Raw genomic sequence first — 21,926 nt, 5'->3', positions numbered from 1 at the left:
GGGTCCGGAAGGCGGTGATCTCCGTGGGGGCGCTCCTCGAGGTCTCCCAGCGGCCGAGCTCGGTGGTTCGGGTCGGGAGGCAGCTCCGTCGCAGCTTCGGGAATCGGCGACACCGTCTCGCACCTGCACACAGGTCGGGCCGGGAGCTCGGCCCGACCCCTCCGACGATCAAGTTAGAGGAGGATGTGGAGGATGTTGGGGATGAGGCAGAAGAAGAGCCTCTCAGTGTTCTCTGTCTCCGTGAGTTCCCCGTCTCAGTGAGTTTTCCCCCCCTTTTGCTTAGGACTCAGGGGTATTTATAGAGGAGGTTTGAAGTTACCACTGGGGTCGCGTGGGAGGCCGAGCTGCTGCAGGGTATGGAGAGCCTCGGGCAGCGTGTCGATCAGGGGGTTGCGTGGGAGATCGGGGGATCGCAGGGCATGGGCGAGCTTCAACCGTTACCCGCTTCTGTCTCGTCCGGCTGTGCTGGGTCTGCCATGTTTTGCCATATCACTCCTAATAATTAGTTTTCATCTTGTGACTCATCCCTGATATCACATGCCATGTGAAACTTTAAGAATACGTATATATATATATATATATATATATATATATATATATATATATATATATAATAGTAATATCGAATGTAAATGGATATTATTATTATTATTATGGCTTTATAGACGACTTTGTCCGCATTCACCGTTACCGTTAAGTCACAGAGCCGTTATACGACCTGCATAAGAAATCACAGAAAACTGTTAACGACAGCGAGACGGCGAACGCGGCTTATATATATTTCCCCTCATGGCTCAAGTCTGTATCCCTTTGTACGCTGTTCTTCTTCACTCTTCCCCCTCCTTCCCTCGATCTCTCCTTGAATCTCCGCCAAAACCCTTCCTTTTTCATTCAAAACCTATCGAATTTTCCATCCTTCATCGGTTTTAGCGGAAAGGCGTGGTTTTTCTCGAGGTATTTGGGCTCATCTCGGTGGAGATTCGGCGTTCCTCCGGCGATCCGGTGGGTTTTCTCGGGCGTTCCGTCCGTGAGATTGGCTTCTGGTGGCTGTTCACGTGTTGGGCTCCGAAGCGGTTGGATTAGCGCCGGGGATGGTGTCGAGGATGATGCGGTGGCGGCCATGGCCGCCGCTATTATCGAAGAAGTTTCGGGTTAGGCTCGTCGTGAGGAGGGTTGAAGGGGTGAGCGGTCGGGATGAGGCATCGGGGACGGGGAGGAAGGTGGCTGTGGAGGTGAGGTGGAAGGGGCCGAAGTTGGCACTGAGCTCGCTGAGGAGGATGGCGAGGAGGAACCGGACGAGGGAGGAGGAGGTGGGGGATGGGGGTCTTGTGGAGTGGAATGAGGAATTTGAGACCGTCTGTACCCTGACTCCTCACAAGGAGAGCTCGTTCCAGCCATGGGAGATCACATTTATCGTGCTCAATGTGAGTCAAAAAATGGGCCCTTGCAGTTCTCTGATTCCCCCGTTCGTTTTTCATCTACTGTTGTTTTCTTGCACTGTTATCTCAACAAATTGGTAGTTTTTACTGTTCTTTTACCGGGGTTCTTCCTCACTGATACTTTGCTTCTGGGTTACATCATTAGGCGAATTTTGTTGAAATTAATGCTGGTCCTTAAACCTTCTATATGGTTTGATAATAGGCTGTTAAAAAATTGCTTTTGGATGATTTTTAGTGGAGGTTGTGATGTGTCCTATGGGCCATCGTTTTTCGTGTTGTGTTGAAATCATCGAAGACAATCGATTCCTTCATATGGGGATTCTATTTCTTGCTTCCTCCATTCTCCCCGTCGCATGCGTTTACAACTTTGTAATATCTAATACCTAATGACTAGCTTTATATTGGACATGCCTTTTAGGTGTTGTGTACTAGTTTATTGTTCTTATTTTCTTTAATCTTTTTCTTCCCTTTTCCTTTTTTGCCCCCCAGAAAGTTTTTTCTTTATCTTACTTCCTTTTCATAATATTCTTTTAAAAAATTTCTTCTTTTCTTTTTTAACGAAGGAATCCTCCATGTATATGTTAGAGAAACAAGAATTTTTTTGTGTGATCATGCCTTCTATTTCTTTTTCACATGGGTTTATGAGTGTCACGGCAGCTCTAACATCACGAAAAAATTTACCCTGTTCGGTTTAAATATCTTTTGTATTTTGTGAATTATTAATTCCTTAGTGTTGATTGTTCTCTACTTATTGATCAGTTATTTAGAAACCTGATGAATCTTTTAATTAGTTGTTTTTGTCAAGTTTCACCTGTTGTTGGATTTCTAATTGCATCTTACAGCTCGAGATCGGCCGTTGCTTTGTGAAAAAAAGGTCAACTGTTTCTATTTGGTTAGTTTTTGGTTTGGCCTAATAGCTATCTATATCCACCAACAGCTTGTACTCTAATATTTGTTATTTTTCTTTGAATTGAGAATTAAGGTTTTGGCCATTTTTCATACTTTTTTTATTGTTCCCTGAGAATGAATGCTGATATGCTTAGACTATATATTGCCTTTAATGAGAATAATAGTTCCAAAATAAAGAAATCCACTCAAGAGAAATCATCATGAGTAATTCCTAACATGATGATAATTAGCACGAAAATGTGCTGCAACAAAGCATGATGAGCTTGATTGCTTAATAATTAAATTTGTAACTTTTAGTTCAAAGCTACCAAAGTTTTCTAACCTGCTAATATCTTCTTCATTCAATTTACTTTCAAAGTGATTAAGCTAACTTACTTTCTGACTTGCTCTGATTCATTGTTGCCATTTTGGAAGGGAGGATATGCAGTTCTTTTACTTGATGGCATATAGACCTGCTTTACTTTTCAGTTTATTACTGTTTTTTCTCTCTTCTGTTTTGTGTATGACTGTGATGGTTTCATTTTTGGGATGTCTATTTCTATTAAAAGTTCAGTTGAATTTTGTGTGGAGGAGCTAAACTGATTTCGTTCTGATTTAGGGTTTGAACCATGGTGCCAAGAACAAGGAATCTGTTCTTGGAATGGCTTCACTAAACATAGTGGAATTCACATCCACTGCTGAACAAGAGACTGAGCTCAACCTTCCATTGCTGCTTCCTGGTGTCACTGAATCTCATCTCTCACTTTATGTATGTTGACAAACTTCTTAGATTTTGATGCTTGATGACATTAATCTAGAATTATGTCGTACATTATGTCTCAGTCTGTGCTCTCGCCAACGCGGGAGATGTATGCAGCTTTACCTTGTAAGGCTAGAAGGCCAATATCCTGGATATTTCTTTTCTTTTTATTCACCAAGAAATGTTGGGAATGGTGGGGTTTTTGTTTATCCATTCTCATGAAACAATTTCCTAAGCACGCCCATGCCCATCTGATTTCTTCTTTCCCTAAGTCCTAATTTTTGTGTCCTGTATTTATTTTTTTCTCCTCGTTAGAAGAATTTTGGCAAACTTAAGAATGTGACTTGTGAAGTTGTTCATTTTGCAGCTGGCTCTAAGTATATTGGAATTGAGAAGTTCCCAGTTTTCTTCTGATATGATACAGAGGTCGTTGACTTCTCCCTTATCACCTCCCTTTGGAGATGTTCTTCCTTCTGAGAAAGATGAGCTATCTGCTCTTAAAGCCGGATTGAGGAAGGTGAAAATTTTGACTGAGTTTGTGTCAACCCTGAAGACTAAAAAGACATGCCAAGATGATGATGGTAGCGAGGGAAAGTGCTCTGCTAGGAGTGATGAAGCAGAATATACCTATCCTTCTGATTTAGACTCCCCTGATGATGATCTTGATGAATTAGACGACACTGAAGAGGATTCTAGTATGAGGAAGTCATTCAGCTATGGTACGTTACAATCTGTTAATAAAATTGGAAATGGGACGAGGATAGATAATGGAGTTTATGAAGATCTGGTCTGCTACAATCATCGAAGATCAGATATTGGCTGTTCGCATGTGGAGGACACAATGTTATTTGTTCCTGACCTTTCTGTGTTAAAGAGGAGGATTCTTCCTTGGAAAAAGAGGAAGTTGAGTTTTAGATCACCTAAGCCTAAAGGAGAGCCATTGCTAAAGAAAGCATATGAAGAGGGAGGTGATGACATTGACTATGATCGGCGGCAGCTGAGTTCTGATGAATCTCTTGCAGGCGTATGCTTCTCACTGATTTTCTTGGTTTATTTTCTATCAATTCCTTTTATCTTGATCGATAGATATATTGATTCTCTTATTTGGTACTAATATAGGCTGATCTGTCTACCCGTTCTTGATGAATAAGAGCTTTAGATGGTTTACCATACTATTCATTTCCGTTAAGTAGCAATGTGGTCTGCCTATACATTGTCTCGTGGTCGTAATTGGCTTTTGGAGTTCCCCCCAGATGTGGGACGGTCATTGAATGTTATTTGGATTGTTTACTGGCTAAAATGCTCTACATTGGTTTTTTAGTTTTGATTTCGTAACCTATTTGTAAGGGAAACTAAAAATGTTTACATGATTTGCTTGCAGAGGCACGAAGGGGATGATGTTAGTCCTTTGAACCGATCATCAGTATCTGATTTTGGTGATGACTACTTCGTCATAGGCAACTGGGAAACAAAGGAGTTAGTGAGTCGCGATGGGCACATGAAGCTTGTCACTCAGGTCTTCTTTGCATCCATTGATCAGAGGAGCGAACGTGCCTGTGGTGAGAGTGCATGCACTGCTCTTGTCGCAGTCATTGCTGACTGGTTTCACAGGAACCAGGATATGATGCCTATCAAGTCCCAGTTCGATAGCCTTATCCGAGAAGGCTCTCTTGAGTGGAGGAACCTTTGCGAGAACCAGGCATATCAGGAACATTTTCCTGACAAACACTTTGACCTTGAGACAGTTCTTCAAGCTAAGATTCGACCAATTTCTGTCGTTCCAAGTAAATCTTTCATTGGATTCTTTCATCCTGATACCCCTGACAGCAACAGTGGCTTTGACTTCTTACACGGAGCTATGTCCTTCGACAGCATCTGGGATGAGATCAGCCGGTCAGAATGCTCGAGTGATGGAAGGCCTATGCTTTATATAGTAAGTTGGAATGATCACTTCTTCGTCCTCAAGGTTGAACATGATGCTTACTATATATTAGACACACTCGGCGAGCGGCTCTACGAGGGGTGCCAACAGGCATACATACTAAAGTTTGATGACAGCACATCCATTCATAAGGTTCCTAGTGACAGCAAGACTGTTAACGGTGAGGCCACAGCAGTAGGACACGGTGTTGCCGGTAACTTGAAACAGGAAAAAGGAAATGCTGTGGAGGGGGACCTTGTGTTTATGGGAAAGGAGTCATGCAAGGAGTATATCAAGAGTTTCTTAGCAGCAATTCCAATCAGGGAACTGCAAGCTGATATCAAGAAAGGACGGGTATCTTCCACTCCTCTGCATCACCGCCTTCAGATCGAGTTCCACTACACAGAATCATCCGATGAGCTTAGTTTGTCCAATCTATCCTCAGCAGCAAATGCTGTCCCTGAATTATCATGGCTGATCGAACCAGCAGTAGCATTTACATCCACACCTGCAGTTCTGGTTGCATAGAATCTATGATGCGAGGGCTGACTGTGATTCTGGCTCTCTTTTTTTCTCGTATCTTTGGTATTACGTAGGTCTGCTTATTTGACTTTGATGGGTAAAGGCAAATAGAGATCCCATCAAGAACAATCGATCAAACTTTCTTTAACCTCGACTAACGATAGTGACTGCTGCTTCCAGCCCCTGGTAAAGTTGCATTCAATGGTGTGTATGAACGTGTTCTTATGGTCTGCTCATGGTAGCAATTAGTACCTAATGAACAGTCATAGTTTAACTAATGTTCCACTCCACCTATATGGCTACTTTGATTTTGGTTGATGCTCACTGGAGCCTTGTTTTCTACATGCTGTTCACTCTTCTTGTATCGAGGAATGGATCTGTATTGCATGGTTATGATGAACTACATAAATACATAAATGATGAATGATTATTTTGCTGATACTTCTCCTTTTTCTAACTCCTTGTTTTCATAATTGTTTTATAGTTTATGAAATGCTTGGTTTTTGTTTGAACGAAGAGCAAACAAGCAATTCTTTTGAAGCAGTATGTACTGTCATACAATGCTCACAATTTGCCTTGAGATTTGTAGTTGTCAATGGTTGTTGCCTCTTTTTGTTTCCCTTGCCTTAGAGCTCACTAAATTGATGCCATTACCTTTTTCCCTTATTCATTTCTTTTTCTTTTTTTGGTTTTAATGGGCTGCAATCAAATTCCATCCTCTTCCTATCTGCATTTTTGACATTTGATTTTTTTTCCTCTATACAGTTGAATGTATATACGATGATCCGGGATGATCAATAATACTTCGTGTCCTAATATGATTAAGTATGATAGGAGATCAAAAATTTTATTTTAACTTTAATATCAATCCTAAGATTGATTGGTATTAGAGTTGACGATGACGTTCAAGAAACGAGCTAGGTTGACTCCATGGAGTGAATTGATGTGGCTAATTACATATTATCTCATGAATTCTATTAATATCTAATTTTATTTATCTTAGCGTTGTCAACTGCATTGACAAAAGACACAACATATGACACTACACGTTGGATCAATGCGAAAGTGATGAGCAAAAAGTAATTTCAATATTCCTTTCATTTTCAACACGTAGGATATTAAAATTATATTTTTATCGATAAAATTATTTGAAATAAAAATAATATTAAATTTATCTTTTTACTTATCACTTTCGTATCGATCTAACACGTGATGTCATATATTATGTTTTCTAATATTAACATAAATATAATTATTTATTTTATTTTTAAAATTATAAAAATGATAATATAAATTTTTTAAGTACAAAAACTATGATGCTAATAAAATCAAATTATAAGGGATAACCTATAATTAGCCCGAATTGATGATTAGAAATGAAATTAATATGTACATATATAATTTCGATTCTTAAATGGTAGCAGATTATTATTTTTGGATATCAAATCCACTTAGTTGGATTAAGAAACTGATGAATTGGGCGTTGATATGAATATAAATATAACGAAAGTACTCGAATCAGGGCTGAAACGGATTCGGATATGTCGGATTCATGGCCGTGGACTTTGTCTTACCCTTTGCAATTGTACGCAATATACAGGGGTAGAAATGACAGTTTACATATTGCAGAGATGAGCAAATAAAAAGGCCACCTTTTTGGCTTTTAATCCTCTAACCAAAAACCAAAACGATCGCCAGCGACTGCTCGACTACGGGAGGGTGCAAAAGAAGAGGAAGTAAAGCGTCTGAGCGAGACAGGGTGACAGGGGAAATTGCCGGCCACCAGCAAAAGGAGGAGCAGGGAAAGCTCGAACAAGCCATAGGGGTAGATCCCACGAATCGATTTCCTGAGGTGCGCTCTGGATTCGAATCCCTTCTCCAAAACTATCCCTTCCCTCCCGCTTGTTGGATTTCGTGTCGACTCGCGTATGGTCGGATCTGCGCCCGTGCTTCGTCTCCCTCCTTCTCGATGCCGTCCGATTCGGACTCCCGGTTTCATCTCCTTTATGCATTGGGCCGCGTGGGATCTTCTTGGTACTCCGGCCGAATCCTGGTCGTTTGTGCTTCCTTCTCCCTTTTTACTCCTTGGATGGAATTGTTTGTTTTAAAGCTGTTTTCCCGGGATTTTGGTTCCTCGATAGATTAGATGAGTAGTATGAGCTGCCAGTCCTAGGCCAAAAGTCGGATTTTGCTTGTTCTGAAGTGAAATGGTTGTTGCGATCTGGAATGCTTTGGAGTAGATTCGGCTACATCTCGAGTAAGAGTTTCTTTCAGGGCCCCATCTTTTGATGTAAGCCGTCTGCAAATTCTTAACGAACTCCAGTCACTTGTTCTGGATTTGGCTTCTCACGGTGAAATCGAGAGAATTCTCACTGGATTACTTGATTATGTTTTATTTGTAGTCTTATCTAGTTGCTTGCATTTTTGTCTTTTTGATCGTTGTCTCATGCGTTACACCCGTTTTGGATCTGGTGATCGCTTCGCATCTTCTTCTGTCTTTTTGCTGAAAATTCTATGCATCACTTACGTAGAATTTAAAAGAATGGACTTGTCTGATAATCCTGTCAGGTTGTCAGGTTTCTAATTCCCACCCTTCCATATTTATTTAGATTCTTTCTTAACCAAGTAGTCCATATCAGTTGGTCTTTTTGATAATTGACCGATTTTATCATGTGCACTGAAAACTTCCTTCAATAACAGAACCTTTCTTGATCCCCATGGATCAGATTTTTCTTCATTTAGAGGCTCTTTGTCTGAAGAATGGAAAGATAGTGATAACTGATTAAAAATACACTAAATATGCTGGTGGAAAACAAAAATGCTGCATACCGAAGCTCATTGCACGACTAAAGTCATGATTCATGGACGTGGTGCACTTCCAAAAGCACACCATCTCCAACCTCAGCCCCTTTCACCACCTTGATGCATGATACGTTGATGATTTGTGCTTTAAATCACACTTAAGAGTCGCAGTACATATCGTTACTCATCAGGAAAAAGCAAAACAGGAGAGCACGGTTGAAAGCTATCCTTAAATAGAAGGCTTCCCTTTATGACACAACCAAAAATGTAAATGTTTCTCTTGTGGTATGACTGAGCCTTCTCTAGCATAAGCTGAATCTCAGAAGGGCTCAAGGTGGGCCATTATTTAGCAAGAGAACACATTGTTGTTTCATAACAAAATTACTCATAACCTCTTCCTTTGACAGAAATAATCCATTATTAATGTACCATGGAATCCTATTAGCCTTGAGTTCTGTTTTGGGACTTACTGAGATGGCTTCAAGGAGGTGGAAGGTGGCCTCTGACTGAAGTCCAAGTCTTTAGCAAGGTGTATTAGTCTTAACTCTAATTAATCACTTCTCAATTTTGACTCCTATATCGGCTCAAAAAGGACCAAAAACACTTTGTATTGGACTATATATAATGTAAAAGTAAGATTAAAACAAATTGAACAAAAAGTCCAGAAATATAAGATTAGCTAATAAGATGAATATGGTCCTTAACTTAAATTAACCCAACCCTAAAATAGAGTTTGTTGCATCGAGTACGTGTTTCCACAGTAATAATTCCATGCAGCTGACTTGATTTTCCAAAATATTGATGATTTCAATCCAGGAGAACTTTTTATAGCGGGGGAATTTCATCAGATATTATCTTTGTACCAAAAGCTAGTGCATCTGCACCAGACAATTCTAGTGTCATGTTGTTGGATGGTACTGCCTAAGTTGTCTTCATATTTAGTTTGATTAGCTTTAAGGGTGATGATTCACGCTTAGCATCATGGTTCATTTATCAGAATGGATACTAGAACATTGAAAGAATTTGATAAATCAGCCAGTCTTGGTTGATTGCAATCAGTTTCTGGTTGATTACAGCTAACTTTGTCTAATTTCCAATTTGTTCAAAAAGTTCTCTAATGGATTTTGATTTTGATTAATTTTCAGCTAATTTATATTACTCCGAGAAAAACTAATCCAACCCTTTCAGGATCTGGCTGAATCTTGATCCTAATCCTTATGCCAATCTCAATTTTAATCTTGATTTGACAATCTTAGTTTTAATACCAACAAATGAGTTTCAGCTTGAAGTATTCAAGTCACATAAAATTTGCAGTTTGCTTTCTTTTTGCAATTATGCCATTCTTTTTGTTACTTTGTTAGTTCTGCCACAAAATTGGTTCTGAACTTTAGGTAGGTATATGATCTCCTAACTAGCACTCTGATTTGATATATTTGATGCTCATATCTGTCATCTGTCTTGGCAGAGAAGAATAGCAAACTGTTGACTATATCCTAACTTTATTGTCATTTTTTTGGCAGGTCATTGTCATCTGAAGCTTAACTGAAACATATCATGGGTATTTCTTCAAAATGGCTTAGATCATTGGTTGGCATAAGGAAACAAGAGAATTTACAACGTCCAGAAAATGGCAAAAATGTGGGTAGACCTTTTCTTTTGCATGTATGGTCATAATACAAAGTTCCAAGAAAATTGTTTCATGCTCTTCTACTTTGAGTTGACTGACCTATCTTTGAGAATCTTACTATGGCACTGATTTTATAGATATGCTTACCTCAATACTAGATGCTCTGTTTCCAAACTTATCCTGGATGAAATAACATATGCCAATAGTGTTGGGGTCACATAACATGGACTATTCAACAATCAATTTTCTTATCTGTTTGATCTTAAGCCTGGAAAAAGGAGAACAGTGTCAAGAATGGTGTTGTCAACTGATTGGCTGCACAACCTGAACTAAGATCGAGCTCAGCACTAGTGTACCATTTGGTCAGCCCGGCAGTAGCCCTATTGTCCCAAAGGAACTTGGAGCTAGGTCTTCAATATAGCTATGATCTCCACAGTACATGATGTCAACTAGCTCAACTAAATGGTTTTCAAATCTGAGACGAGTCTTGTTAAATTTTTAAACCACTACTTGTTTCGTGTCCATTAAGTATTAGACTAAGTTTGTAAATCTGGACTGTATTAAGTGCTGTCCAGCCAGTTCACACGCCGATAGTTTGTTTACTCTTATAAAGTTTCTTGAAAGATAATGCAGACATTGACAAATGCATTTTGGGGCAAACTCTACTTGTGACACATCACCTGTTATGCCTCAGTTTGTGACTTTTAGTTGCAAGGATAGACATTATGTTGGCTGGAAGCAACATATAATACGGCAAGTCAATATAATACAGGGAGTAACCATAGATCTAAATGATGAAAAGTAAAATATATAATCAGTTCCTTATAATCAGTTTCTCTAAAATAATAATATACTACTTTCCATTTCCTAATTTATCCTTGTAAATGGTGTTCTGTTTTTGTTTGTGCATATCTCTATTTGAGTACTTCTCTGTCTCATCATCTGAGATCATTGCAGAAAAGTGCCTCAGCCAATAGTTTGTGTAGCCAGAAGAAAAACTCTGTTGGCCTTGATTGTGTTATGATGGAAGATGAGTTTGCTCCTGCAGTGGCTCCATATGCTGGCAATGCTAACATTCAGTCAAATTCAAACTCCGCTTCCTCTCCCACCATATCAGAAAATAGACAATTGGCCTATCAAACTCAACAGAGCATGAGAGAGGAGTGGGCTGCCGTAGTTATTCAATCTGCTTTTCGAGCATTCCTGGTATGTCAGTGACTTTGTGTTTAATATACTGCAAACGCTTAAGCAAGATTCTTCAAATACTGTGCATTAGTATAATTCCTGCAATGAGAATTGCAACAGTAAGAGGTATCATTATATGAGTAAGATAGTAACACTAATCATGAATCAGGCAGTGACTAAACCAATGTTATGGGTAAATGTTTATCTATTTCATCTAGCTAACCTTTTGTTGTTGAAAAGCACTAATTATCAGGAAATCAGCATCAGCATCAGTAAGCTACATTTCATCAAGATAAGATGCTAAAACTTGCTTGCCCATGTGATTGTTTCATTGAGCCATATTGTCATCTTCCAATAATCACTAAAAGAAAAGGGTCTTTTTTCCACTGCTAGTCAACTCAGAAAAAAGACAGTTATCTGCTACTGTAAATTAATACATCAAATCTTAAGCTTGGATTCACAAATGTTACCGTGAGGCAAAAAGTCATCTTCCATAAATCTATTAAAGGAAGAGAGCTGCATTGAAATCCTTGTCAAAGAGGCAATTATCTCCTTCTGTAAATTGATACTTTAAAGCTTAAGCCAAAAATTATCTACCGTGACTAGCCATGAAGACTTAGTTACTGATCAACGATTAATGGGCTTTAACTAATGACCGACACATGGATGCTCATTTAGTTCAAAAGTTATAAATGGAGTTAACAAGAGTAATAAATCTGTTCCCTTTGCCATTATATGTTGTTTGTTGCAGTATAATGAATCAGGTATAAAGATCAATGAACTCATGAATGTTGAGACTTCTAAACACTCAAATATGTTTATCTACCATGATTCTAAGTCACAACTAAAAACTGAATAATTCTCCATTGGAAGTGAAGTAACTCCATCTTCTCGAATTCCTAGTAGAGCACCCAAATAGAAAATCTTTTAGTATGCCCTTGGCTCTTTGGCTTTATGTGTTTTTCAGATGAACATCAACTCTTATAGCAACATTTGTTGTTTTCTCTTCTCTATTTCATGTCAAGGTGAGCTTTACTTGTTCCTTGGCAGCATGAGCTTAAACATCAACCAAGAAGGATAGCACTTTTAGGTTCTAGGGTTACCTTTCTTTTAGTTTGTCTTATCTAGAACTTGAGTAGCAACTTGAGACTGCCAGTCATACCTATTGCATATTTTGTGCAGCCTTACCCCAAGTGAAACATGATCTATAGCTAAAAGTCATATCACTGGTGAAAAGCATTGATAATTTGATATTATCATAGCATTTAAGGTGATGAAAAATGAAAATAAACATTTGTTCCAAAATCATCCAGCATGTGCTTTGGGATTATTCTTGGAGAAATTGTAGTATAAAAAAATCAATAACCAACATTAGCTGCAGCCTTTTGTAGTCAGCATCATGAGATTAATTGTGTCAGTCAAAAAGTTCACTAGCTTCTTTGTTTTTTTTTTCTTCTACTATATATACTATTTGTTTACTGTATTTTGTTTCTTTAATTGCTGGAATTTATCTCCATTTCAGGCTAGAAGAGCATTGCGAGCTCTAAAAGGGCTAGTTAGATTACAGGCCCTTGTTAGGGGTCATGCTGTGAGAAAACAGGCTGCAATAACACTTCGCTGCATGCAAGCGCTAGTACGAGTTCAGGCCCGTGTAAGAGCTAGGCGAGTTCGCATGGCATTAGAAAGCCAATTGGGGTGTCAACAAGTTCAGGAACAACAATCACATGAAGCACATGTGAGAGAAATAGAGGTAAGATTTCTAAAGATGAAAGCCACAATATGAATAAAGTAAGATTTCTACCTTCTGTAATTTCAGTTTCTTCTGTAAATAGCCTCAGGTAGGACTGAGCTTCTTAGATGCTCCTTCTCTCTAGATCTTTCTTCTGTACTAAATATACACCAAAATGTTACCTGATTATTTAAGAACTTGCTTTAGCAGTAAGCAGGAATTTTACTTGTGTTTGGCAAGAAATTTCTTTCGGCACAGACTTATTTTTATAGGAGTCTGACAGTCTGTAATTTTCGTGTGATACTGAGTTCTTTGTCATAGCTTCAGGTATATTCTGGTAGGTTATGTGTTGTTCTTCACCAGATTTTCCCAACAAGTTGCCTAATTAAAGGAGACTAACCAGTGTCTCCAGTAAGCAGGCATTGCAATTTGTGTGTGCCTAACGAAATTTTCTTCCAGCATGTTAATTCTCCCAACATTTTCTTGTTTTCATTCATTTTTCCTTTCATTGTTTAACTTGAATAAATGAGATTGTAAAATACTTTAGCATTTGCCTAGTTCTGAGAATTTTGTGCTCCTGCATCTTTGTTTTCTTATGTGGTTTAAGCCAATCAGAGTAATTCTCAAGTTTATGGTCTGAATTCAGGAGGGCTGGTGTGACAGTGTTGGCTCTGTAGAGGAAATTCAGGCAAAATTGCTGAAGAGGCAACAAGCTGCAGCCAAGCGTGAGAGAGCCATGGCATATGCTGTCACTCATCAGGTATCCTCCAGTATAAACATATAATCATGCTGAGGACATCTGGATTATGAAATTCATATGTTTGAGATGCTGATTCTTTACCATGGCAATACATTGGGCTATAAGGAACTCATATTCTAGTTTTTCTTCCAATTTTTTGCATTAGATTGATTAATTTTGCTAAATTACTCTTGCTGTTTCCACTTAAATGGGACAGAACATGACTACTTGGCTAGTTAATTATAACCAAGGAAACTTGAAAAGTGTTCTTTTCTTTGACGACCCACCTCTACTTGTCAGTCTTAGTATTGAGGGAGAAACTGTCACTTGAATGTGCCACAACCAACCAGTCTTAGTATGGTATCCAGATGCCATTATATTACAAAAGCTTGCCCGACCTTCTATACTTGTATTCGTGTGAAACTAACCATTTTTACTTGCCCTAAGAATTTCTCTCTTGTATGCAGGTTCTTACCACACATTATATAAACATTCTCTATCAACTAGTAAGCTATGTGGCTAATCATTAAACATGCAATGCATGCAATTAACTCAACTATATGCCTTGGAAGCAACTATTTTCATGACAAGTGATCTAAGTCATTGTCTGTTGGAGAGAATCTCATATCTTCCCAGTGACTCAATTTAGTCACTTGCTTTACAAGTGATCCAGTTATACTAATCAAGTAATCATTGGGTCAGGGTTCAACTGTATGACTGAGTCAACTATATTAAGCTGACAAATCCATGGGAGTCTTATACTCATGAAGCTTGATCAGCAACAAATCTTAGGTTTTGATACAACTTGTTGGGCAGAAATTTCCACACTATCGGCTCCAATGTTAACATCATTGTCATATTTTTCTAATCATTATTAGGAAACTGGAAAAGCTCTAATCCTATAGAAAGTGGAAAGTTTAAGTTCCAATTGTATTTTGCAGGTGAACATTGACTCGTTTACCTAGAATGTGCTCTTTTGCGGGTGAACATTGAGTCGTTTAAGAAGTTATAGCTTGCATGTGATATGGGACTACTTTTGGGTTATCAGGATAATCCTCATTCATATACATTATGTTGTTGTGCCAAACAAAAATTCACGTGCATCGCTAGGATCCGCTATAGGTGTCCTGGCCTGTGATGCAGTGGCAACCATCCAACACCTATCTCTACTAGGCAGAAGTGTCCTAGCACACACAGTAGTTCCCAACATGGTTTTCATGGAGTTAGTATCCAAACCCAAAACCACATTGGTCAAATCTTCAAAATGATAACTCAGAAGATACACCTTGATGGTGGATAGTGGCTTATATGGTATCTTAAATTGTTGGTAGCACTTGGTAGGGGACTATAGGTATCTTTATCTTAATCTTAGATTTGATCAATCCATAGTTTTAATAAGTGAGCATTCTCTTTTTAATTTGTTGTTGATTTTGGGATTAGTTCACATAAGTGAGTTTTGGGATTGGATTTATTATGGTAGGCTCCTTTAAGAATTTTTTTCTTAATTATTTGACTGGGCTTTTAAAATGTTCAACAACATAAAGGTGTTGGTGCAACATTCAAATACTTATTCTTCTAAATGCTTATTCCTATAGAAGACTTAAAGAAAACTTCAAAATTTTTTATTTAACTGATAACAGAGAATTTACATTGCCATGCTTACATTCAGTTAATCTGCTGATCTCTTTGTTACCATTCTCTGCCCGTTCTGCATTCTGCTTCAATTGAATATTGATGCCTTTGAGTTTTGGTACCTGCAAGATGCTCAAAATCTCCACATTGTATATAAGCCAAATTACCTTGATTTTATTAGCCACTCTCCTTTGTGATGGTATAACTGTTTGGTTATGACATGAATTTCATATGATTTACATTATTATTTCTAGATTTTTTGTAAGTCAAAATGGACTGTCTAAGATGTGGTTTGGTGTCCAATGATATTTATTTTAAAACAATTCTAATTAAATTTATTTATTTCAGTTGTAAGTTGTAACAATGATAACCTTTAGTAATTCCCCTCTGTAAATGATTATGTCTATTTCTTAATCTTTCATTAGCACGCCACAGGGTTTTCCTTTTTGTGTTAATAACTATATAAAGAATTCACACTTTCTTGTTAGGCTTTTTGCTTTTTATGCATAATATCCAAAACTAGAGAATGTTGAACCCACCAACATGAACTGGCCCGTGTTTCTATATCACCTGGGGTCCTTATTTCTAGTGAGTTTCACATATTTTCTAACTGAGTAGAGGTTCACTATCTATTTTTCATTAGTCACACTCAATAACAGGTATGTCAGAAGAATAATCTGTATTAATTTGGTTAGAAGATGTTATATTTTAATCAACACTTTTTGACATTATTTGTTGAACTACACTTTGCTTAAAGCCTATAACTATGTATAAACATGTCTGACATCAGCAAAGGAAGATCAAGACATGAACAATTAGGGAATTAGATTATTTTTATTTGTCAAATCAGTGTTATGCACTCTTTTCTTATATATTTTTATGTGTACGTATAAATTTGATTTGCAACATTTTACTGTCATGGAAGCAGCTGTTGTAACAGTGCAGGTTTGTCAGCAACATGAAGCTATACTTAGTTGGGTCTTTTCTATGTTAAATTGTTTTTATTTAAACTTTAAAGTAACATCAAGTTTCTCTATGGTGCTTTATTATAAATGAAAGCAATTTATGAGCTATGATTTTTTTTCACTTTTGTTTCTGATCCTGTATATTAGTTGAACTGTTGAATTTTGAATTTAGTTGTGCTCTAGTGGCAAGCAGGTTCCAGGAAGGCAGCTGCTGCTGCTGCAGGTTTTGAACCAGATAAAGATAGCTGGGGTTGGAACTGGTTAGAAAGATGGATGGCAGTTCGTCCATGGGAAAATAGGTTCCTTGATATTAGTCTTAAAGATGGGGTTAAGGTTAATGAGAATGGAAAAGCTGAAGAAAAGGGGGGAATCAGTGGAATTAAAACCCTATACAAATCCACTGGCAAGAGACCCATTTCAACTCTTCATTCCAATACGTTAATCCATAAATCACTACCGTCGGCGTCTGATGGAAGCAATTCCTCATCAAACTGGTCTGCTAGTGTGCTGGCCCCTTCTTTCCCATTAGGTAAGCCAAAACAAAAGCCATCATTAGAGGAGGTTTATGCAGAAGCCACATCTCGAGCATCTGGAGTTGGCGCTCGATCTTATAGCAATCCAAAGGAGAGGCCCTTTCAGCTGGAATCACAGGCTAAGAGGTTGTCCTTACCAAACAGTGGTATGTTTGTTTCAAGAAATTTATCATCCTTGCATATTAATTTGTAATTTGCAACTGTAGCACTTTTCTTTTCTTGAAGTGAGCATGCTATTTGTTATTCTCTTATTTGTCAGGGGTCATTATCAGGTACCTTTTGTGTACCATATAATGATTTTATGTGCATTTGGCATTGAGATAATCAGGATTCTAGTTTTTTCTTCGTATATTAATTCTAATGATCGTGGTTTATGCAACTACAGTGCTAAAACTACTTGATTCTTACTCATATTTCCAATTCTATTGGCAAATATATTTGATACTCCTTATTCTCTGATGAACCTTTTGGTTTTGGATTCAATAAATCTCCATTATAATTTTGAAATTTACAAGAACTCAGCCCCTTAAACTATTTAAATTACATCCCAAAACCTTATAATTGAAATAAAATAACGATAATGATGGAAAAACTTAATGATCTAGAAGAATAGAAAGGACTGAAGTTTGGAATTTGTGTAGATTTGGAATGTGGCAATAGAAAGGTTTAGGAGAGAAGACATGGAATTTCTTTTATGATTCCTAGGAGGAAGAAATGGTTGAAAAAATTAGATAATATGTACTTATTGATGGCTTGTTTTTAGAAGAAGAAACTTTTCGGATCATATATTTAAATGCACTCAAAGGACATGTATGAATTGTGGTTTGGAAATTCAGTGAGTAACATACAAATATGAAGACTTAAGGGAATAATTTGCAAATTTTGTAGGGGTTTAAATACATGTATCCAATTGCTAACCCAGGAAAGTAGATCTCTTTCCTCTTTCGCACTTGGTTGTTTTATTTGGTAACTGCTTCTGCTTGGTTCGGGTCAATTTGATGCTGCAATACCCTGCATGCAAAACCTGAATCAACTGCTGAACAAATTTAGGGTTTTTACAAGCGCATGTTACTGATGTCAAACAGGTTTAGGAGCAGGAAAACACACTGCAAACAAAGTTGCAGTGAACAGGTCAACGATTCAGAGGCCCCTTAAAGATCCACAAAAATCTGAGACTAAACACCAAAAGAGTCCGAAGGATCCAGCTTCAGAGAGACCGAATGTGCAGATATGAGTAGCTGGTTCTAAGATTTTTCCACTGCTGTATCCAATGTTCCATCTGTACATATTCACATGATCTTGTTTCGGTACGTCATGGTCCTATTATTCTCTACAACTCTATCTTCTGGACGCCGAAGACCAGAGGACTGGTGGTGGTTGATGATTCTGTAGTATTATCGGTTGGTACGTATTTGTTGTTGTGATTTCGAGATATGTAATTGTCACTTTTTACCTACTGCCGAGTCTACCAAATATTTCTGGATCCCTTTTCTGTGCGGACTATAAATATAATGGCTATGTTTTGGATGAACCGAGTGATGATTCTTCCTCGTGATAGATACTATTTCCATGTGAATCATTCACATAGTTGACTTGTAAAGTCAACTATTATGTGAGATGCTATTATGACCTTAATGTTCGGGTCGATGTTTTTAATTATCCTTCTAGTATGGCGATGAGACTGGACACTAAAGTTTTAAGTTATTCAGATGCAAAAGAAAGATTAATGGACTTTCCTACTTGCAGACACAGCTTATTGCTTATCAGTGAATTCTGTGTTTTGTGTTTGTTTTGAGTATTTAAATTTGTTCCATTTTTTACCATGTTGTCCGCTTAGTCGTTTTGTTATCAGGTTTTTATGAAGTCAATTAAAATGGTCGCAAGCTAGCATTCGCCTGTGGTGTAAAGGTTTACAACTTATTGTTGTTTCTTATGATAGTCAATTTATTTTGAGCTAATTATATATTATTCATGTTGTTTATTATCTTAGTCTTTAGATTTAAAAATATATATTAAAATTTTTATAATTATGAAAGTAAAATATTTAACTTCATTTATTTTGACATCGTCAGTGTGATAAGTAAAAAATTTAAGTTCAATGTCCTAGTTACGATTTTAGTGGTGGCAGACGATGGCGTCGTTGGGGGTCGTGAGTGATTGTTGTGGTTGAGGAGGAAGAGCGATGACTAGAGTTGAGATAAAGGGAGAAAAGGATGAGGATGACGATGCTTTGCATTTGCATTGATATTGCTGGAAAGGGTCACTTGACATCTTTATCGGTTTTAACACAAATGTAGAGTATTGATCGACATTTGCATTAACGTCAATATAGAGCGATGTTGCTCTGCATCTACGTCGGCACCGATAACGATGTAAGGAAGGGTGACGTTGCTCTACATTTACATCAGCGTCGATGCAGATGCCAAGCGACACTTTTGTCGCTCTATATTTGTGTTGGTGCCTATGCAGTTGCCGAGTGATGCCTACGCAGATGCAAAGTGTTAGTGCGTTGTCCTCTTTCTTCTCTCTCTTTGCCTCACCTCTTATCGTGCTCTCTCCTCATCTCTCGCTGAGTGATAAATGGAACTAGATGTTTCAAGGATATGGAATACTAAAGAGGTTTAACTAAAGTAGATTAAATAATATATAAATTTTTCTATGAATTAAGTGAAGGAATTAATGTAGTGTTGTTGCTCAAATAGTATATTCTTAGACTTGCAATTAGGTCAATTCACTTCCTTCCATGGTTAGTATTCTTCCTTCTTGACATAACACCTATCTACATGTGTTATATGCATACTTGCTGCCTCTTATGTGAATTATCGTGTGGATAATTTATGTGTATTATATATTATATATAATTTAACAGACTTTAGTAATTTGTCTTTAAGAAGATATCCATAGTTAGAAGGTTAGATGGTATGAGTTTTTAATTTTTAAGTACAATTTAGTAATTTTATATATAACTTTATAATATAGAATAATGATTTGCACCTGATTGAAAGTTATTAAATCCCCTAAAAAGAAAGAAAAAGAAATAAGTAAATATCTTTTTGTTTGTTTGTTTTGATTAGATACTTTTTGATCTATATTGATCTAGTATTCGATTTGCACACATATTGAACTATAATTAGCATGTCAATAGAAGCACAAATAATATATATATGCTAACCTTACTTACTAATATGATTTATAATATTTATGTCTTATAAATATGATAAATAATATATTCATATTTTAGACCTTTAAGATTAAAATATATATATTTTTAAAAAATATTAATTTTAGTGTTCTACGAAATATTGGTTGAGCATGCGTAAACATTAATATTTACTTTAAGCATATTTTATAGTAAAAAAGGTTTGGTCTTTCGTCACAATAAGCCTAAGTGTGTTAGTAGATTTGAGTATGAGGTTAAATTATGATAATAAGCATGCATATAGTGACTAGAAGTGATGATTGAATTATAATCGACCTTAAATGAATATTAATATTTGAATAAGTTTGAATATAATTAAAATAAGAAAGTTTAAATTTCAAACATCATGCATGTGGAGGATAATAAGTTATTAAGGTATGGATGAAGTGATGAAAAAGTATGTGAAATTATAAATCAAAGAAGCGTAAAAAAAATATTGAGATACATAAGTTAGATTAAAAAATGAGTTTAGACTAAAAATATTATCTTTGTTAAGCAAAATGAAACCCAATTGAAGTTACTAAAACCTTATAATTATATTAATAACAAAATTAAAAAAAAGGTTCAATAGGATTGAACCCTAGACCTTAAGGTAATCTTTTAATAACCTCTATCTTATTTCAATCTCATCCTTTTTACTAATATGATAACTTACGATTATTTTTTTTCTTCTTCGGCCATTCTATCAGTTTTTCTCATGGAAGTTAGGAAAACTCAATTCTTCCTTCGCTATATCTGAGATTTCGACTTTCAAATTATAGACTGATATTTCTAATTACTTTTGATTAGCATAGAATTTGAATTAATATTTGATTTTTGGATATGTTTTGTATGAATCTCTTATGATTCTAAGGCTTCTAGTATAATCTTAATCTGAGATCGGTTCATAGAGTTATGAATGTTCTAATCTAAGATACTTAGAATCTATTATTTTTTGAGGAATTCTATTTGAGCTAAATTGATTCCTTTCGAACATGATTAGACTATATCCTTTTGATATATTTTAAAAGGCTCCCTTAAGGTTTGTGGGATTTGAAATTGAGTAAATATCATATTTATGCACTAAGATATGAAGCTTATAAGTTTAGATAGTCATAGCTTAGTTTCAACAAAACAGAATAGATGTTGGTAGTGAATTAGTGTGCATTTAGTTTTAAGTTGAAAATGATTCTAGTTCGATAGTTTATCCTCCAAATGATACCGTTTGAAGCTAAAAATTAGTGTGCATTTAATTTTATATGTCTCTTAGTTTCCTAAATAAAATTCATGGTAATTTAAGATCATTTAATCAACTAAAATAGTGCCATAAATCTTGTTCATAAAATTATTTGATGGTTTGAGTAATACTCACTAGTTGATTGATTATAGAGTGAATTGTTAAAAAATTAATGGTGAAAATTAAAAATGTTTAGGTTGAATATAATCTATTTTATTATGGACTTTATCAAAAATTCTTCTATTAATTATTGCTATAAGTTATTATAAATTAATAATTTAAGTGATATGAATCTTAATTAAGACATCTTATGATCCTATATTGTCAATTTGATTGGTGTATCATTCCTTAGCACACTTGATCATTAAAGAATGTGACCATTCACTATCATCTTTATTTTTGAGTTAAATAAGATAAGTATAAGTTTCATTCATTATGAAATAATGGTCGTATAAATTATCATATTTATAATATATTTTTAAAAGTATATTTTGAATGATATGATTATCATGAGCTAACTATGAGCTCGACGTGAATGTATATATTTTATAAGTATAAAAAATATATGAATTATGATAAAAATATGCATATATATATATATATATATATATATATGATGACATGTGATATAAAAATATAAATATTTTTTTATGATGTACGGTGTGGGAGTGCACAATATGTTACGAAGTGCAACGCATGTATATGCTATGATATGCGATGTGAGAATATATATATATATATATATATATATATATATATATATATATAT

At 36.3% G+C, this 21,926-nt stretch overlaps 2 protein-coding genes across 2 annotated transcripts; both read left to right on the top strand.

The window, feature by feature from the left end:
• Window positions 1-809: 809 nt before the first annotated feature.
• Window positions 810-5,971, top strand: LOC135672928 (uncharacterized). The gene is made up of 4 exons (XM_065181430.1): window positions 810-1,424; window positions 2,947-3,096; window positions 3,455-4,111; window positions 4,469-5,971. The coding sequence occupies exons 1-4, from the start codon at window positions 1,092-1,094 to the stop codon at window positions 5,534-5,536; spliced, it is 2,208 nt and encodes a 735-aa protein (XP_065037502.1). The 5' UTR covers window positions 810-1,091; the 3' UTR covers window positions 5,537-5,971.
• A 1,258-nt stretch (window positions 5,972-7,229) lies between these two features.
• LOC135672927 (protein IQ-DOMAIN 5-like) lies at window positions 7,230-18,273 on the top strand. Its single transcript, XM_065181429.1, has 7 exons — window positions 7,230-7,382; window positions 9,853-9,970; window positions 10,917-11,165; window positions 12,667-12,894; window positions 13,520-13,633; window positions 16,393-16,888; window positions 17,828-18,273. Exons 2-7 carry the CDS (start codon window positions 9,887-9,889, stop codon window positions 17,974-17,976), a joined length of 1,320 nt encoding a protein of 439 aa, XP_065037501.1. The 5' UTR covers window positions 7,230-7,382; window positions 9,853-9,886; the 3' UTR covers window positions 17,977-18,273.
• The last annotated feature ends 3,653 nt before the right edge of the window (window positions 18,274-21,926 follow it).

This window comes from Musa acuminata, chromosome BXJ1-5 (genome assembly GCF_036884655.1).
Source record: "Musa acuminata AAA Group cultivar baxijiao chromosome BXJ1-5, Cavendish_Baxijiao_AAA, whole genome shotgun sequence".
NCBI lineage: Eukaryota > Viridiplantae > Streptophyta > Magnoliopsida > Zingiberales > Musaceae > Musa > Musa acuminata.
This window is presented reverse-complemented; position numbering and strand designations above follow the sequence as displayed.

Excerpts from the sequence above, each read along its gene's own strand:
- LOC135672928 (XM_065181430.1), top strand. The coding sequence starts at position 1,092 with ATGGTGTCGAGGATGATGCGGTGGCGGCCATGGCCGCCGCTATTATCG. Across the intron at positions 3,097-3,454 it reads AATCTCATCTCTCACTTTAT|CTGGCTCTAAGTATATTGGA; the intron begins GTATGTTGACAA and ends TTCATTTTGCAG. Across the intron at positions 4,112-4,468 it reads CTGATGAATCTCTTGCAGGC|AGGCACGAAGGGGATGATGT; the intron begins GTATGCTTCTCA and ends ATTTGCTTGCAG.
- LOC135672927 (XM_065181429.1), top strand. The coding sequence starts at position 9,887 with ATGGGTATTTCTTCAAAATGGCTTAGATCATTGGTTGGCATAAGGAAA. Across the intron at positions 12,895-13,519 it reads CACATGTGAGAGAAATAGAG|GAGGGCTGGTGTGACAGTGT; the intron begins GTAAGATTTCTA and ends GTCTGAATTCAG. Across the intron at positions 16,889-17,827 it reads GTTGTCCTTACCAAACAGTG|GTTTAGGAGCAGGAAAACAC; the intron begins GTATGTTTGTTT and ends GATGTCAAACAG.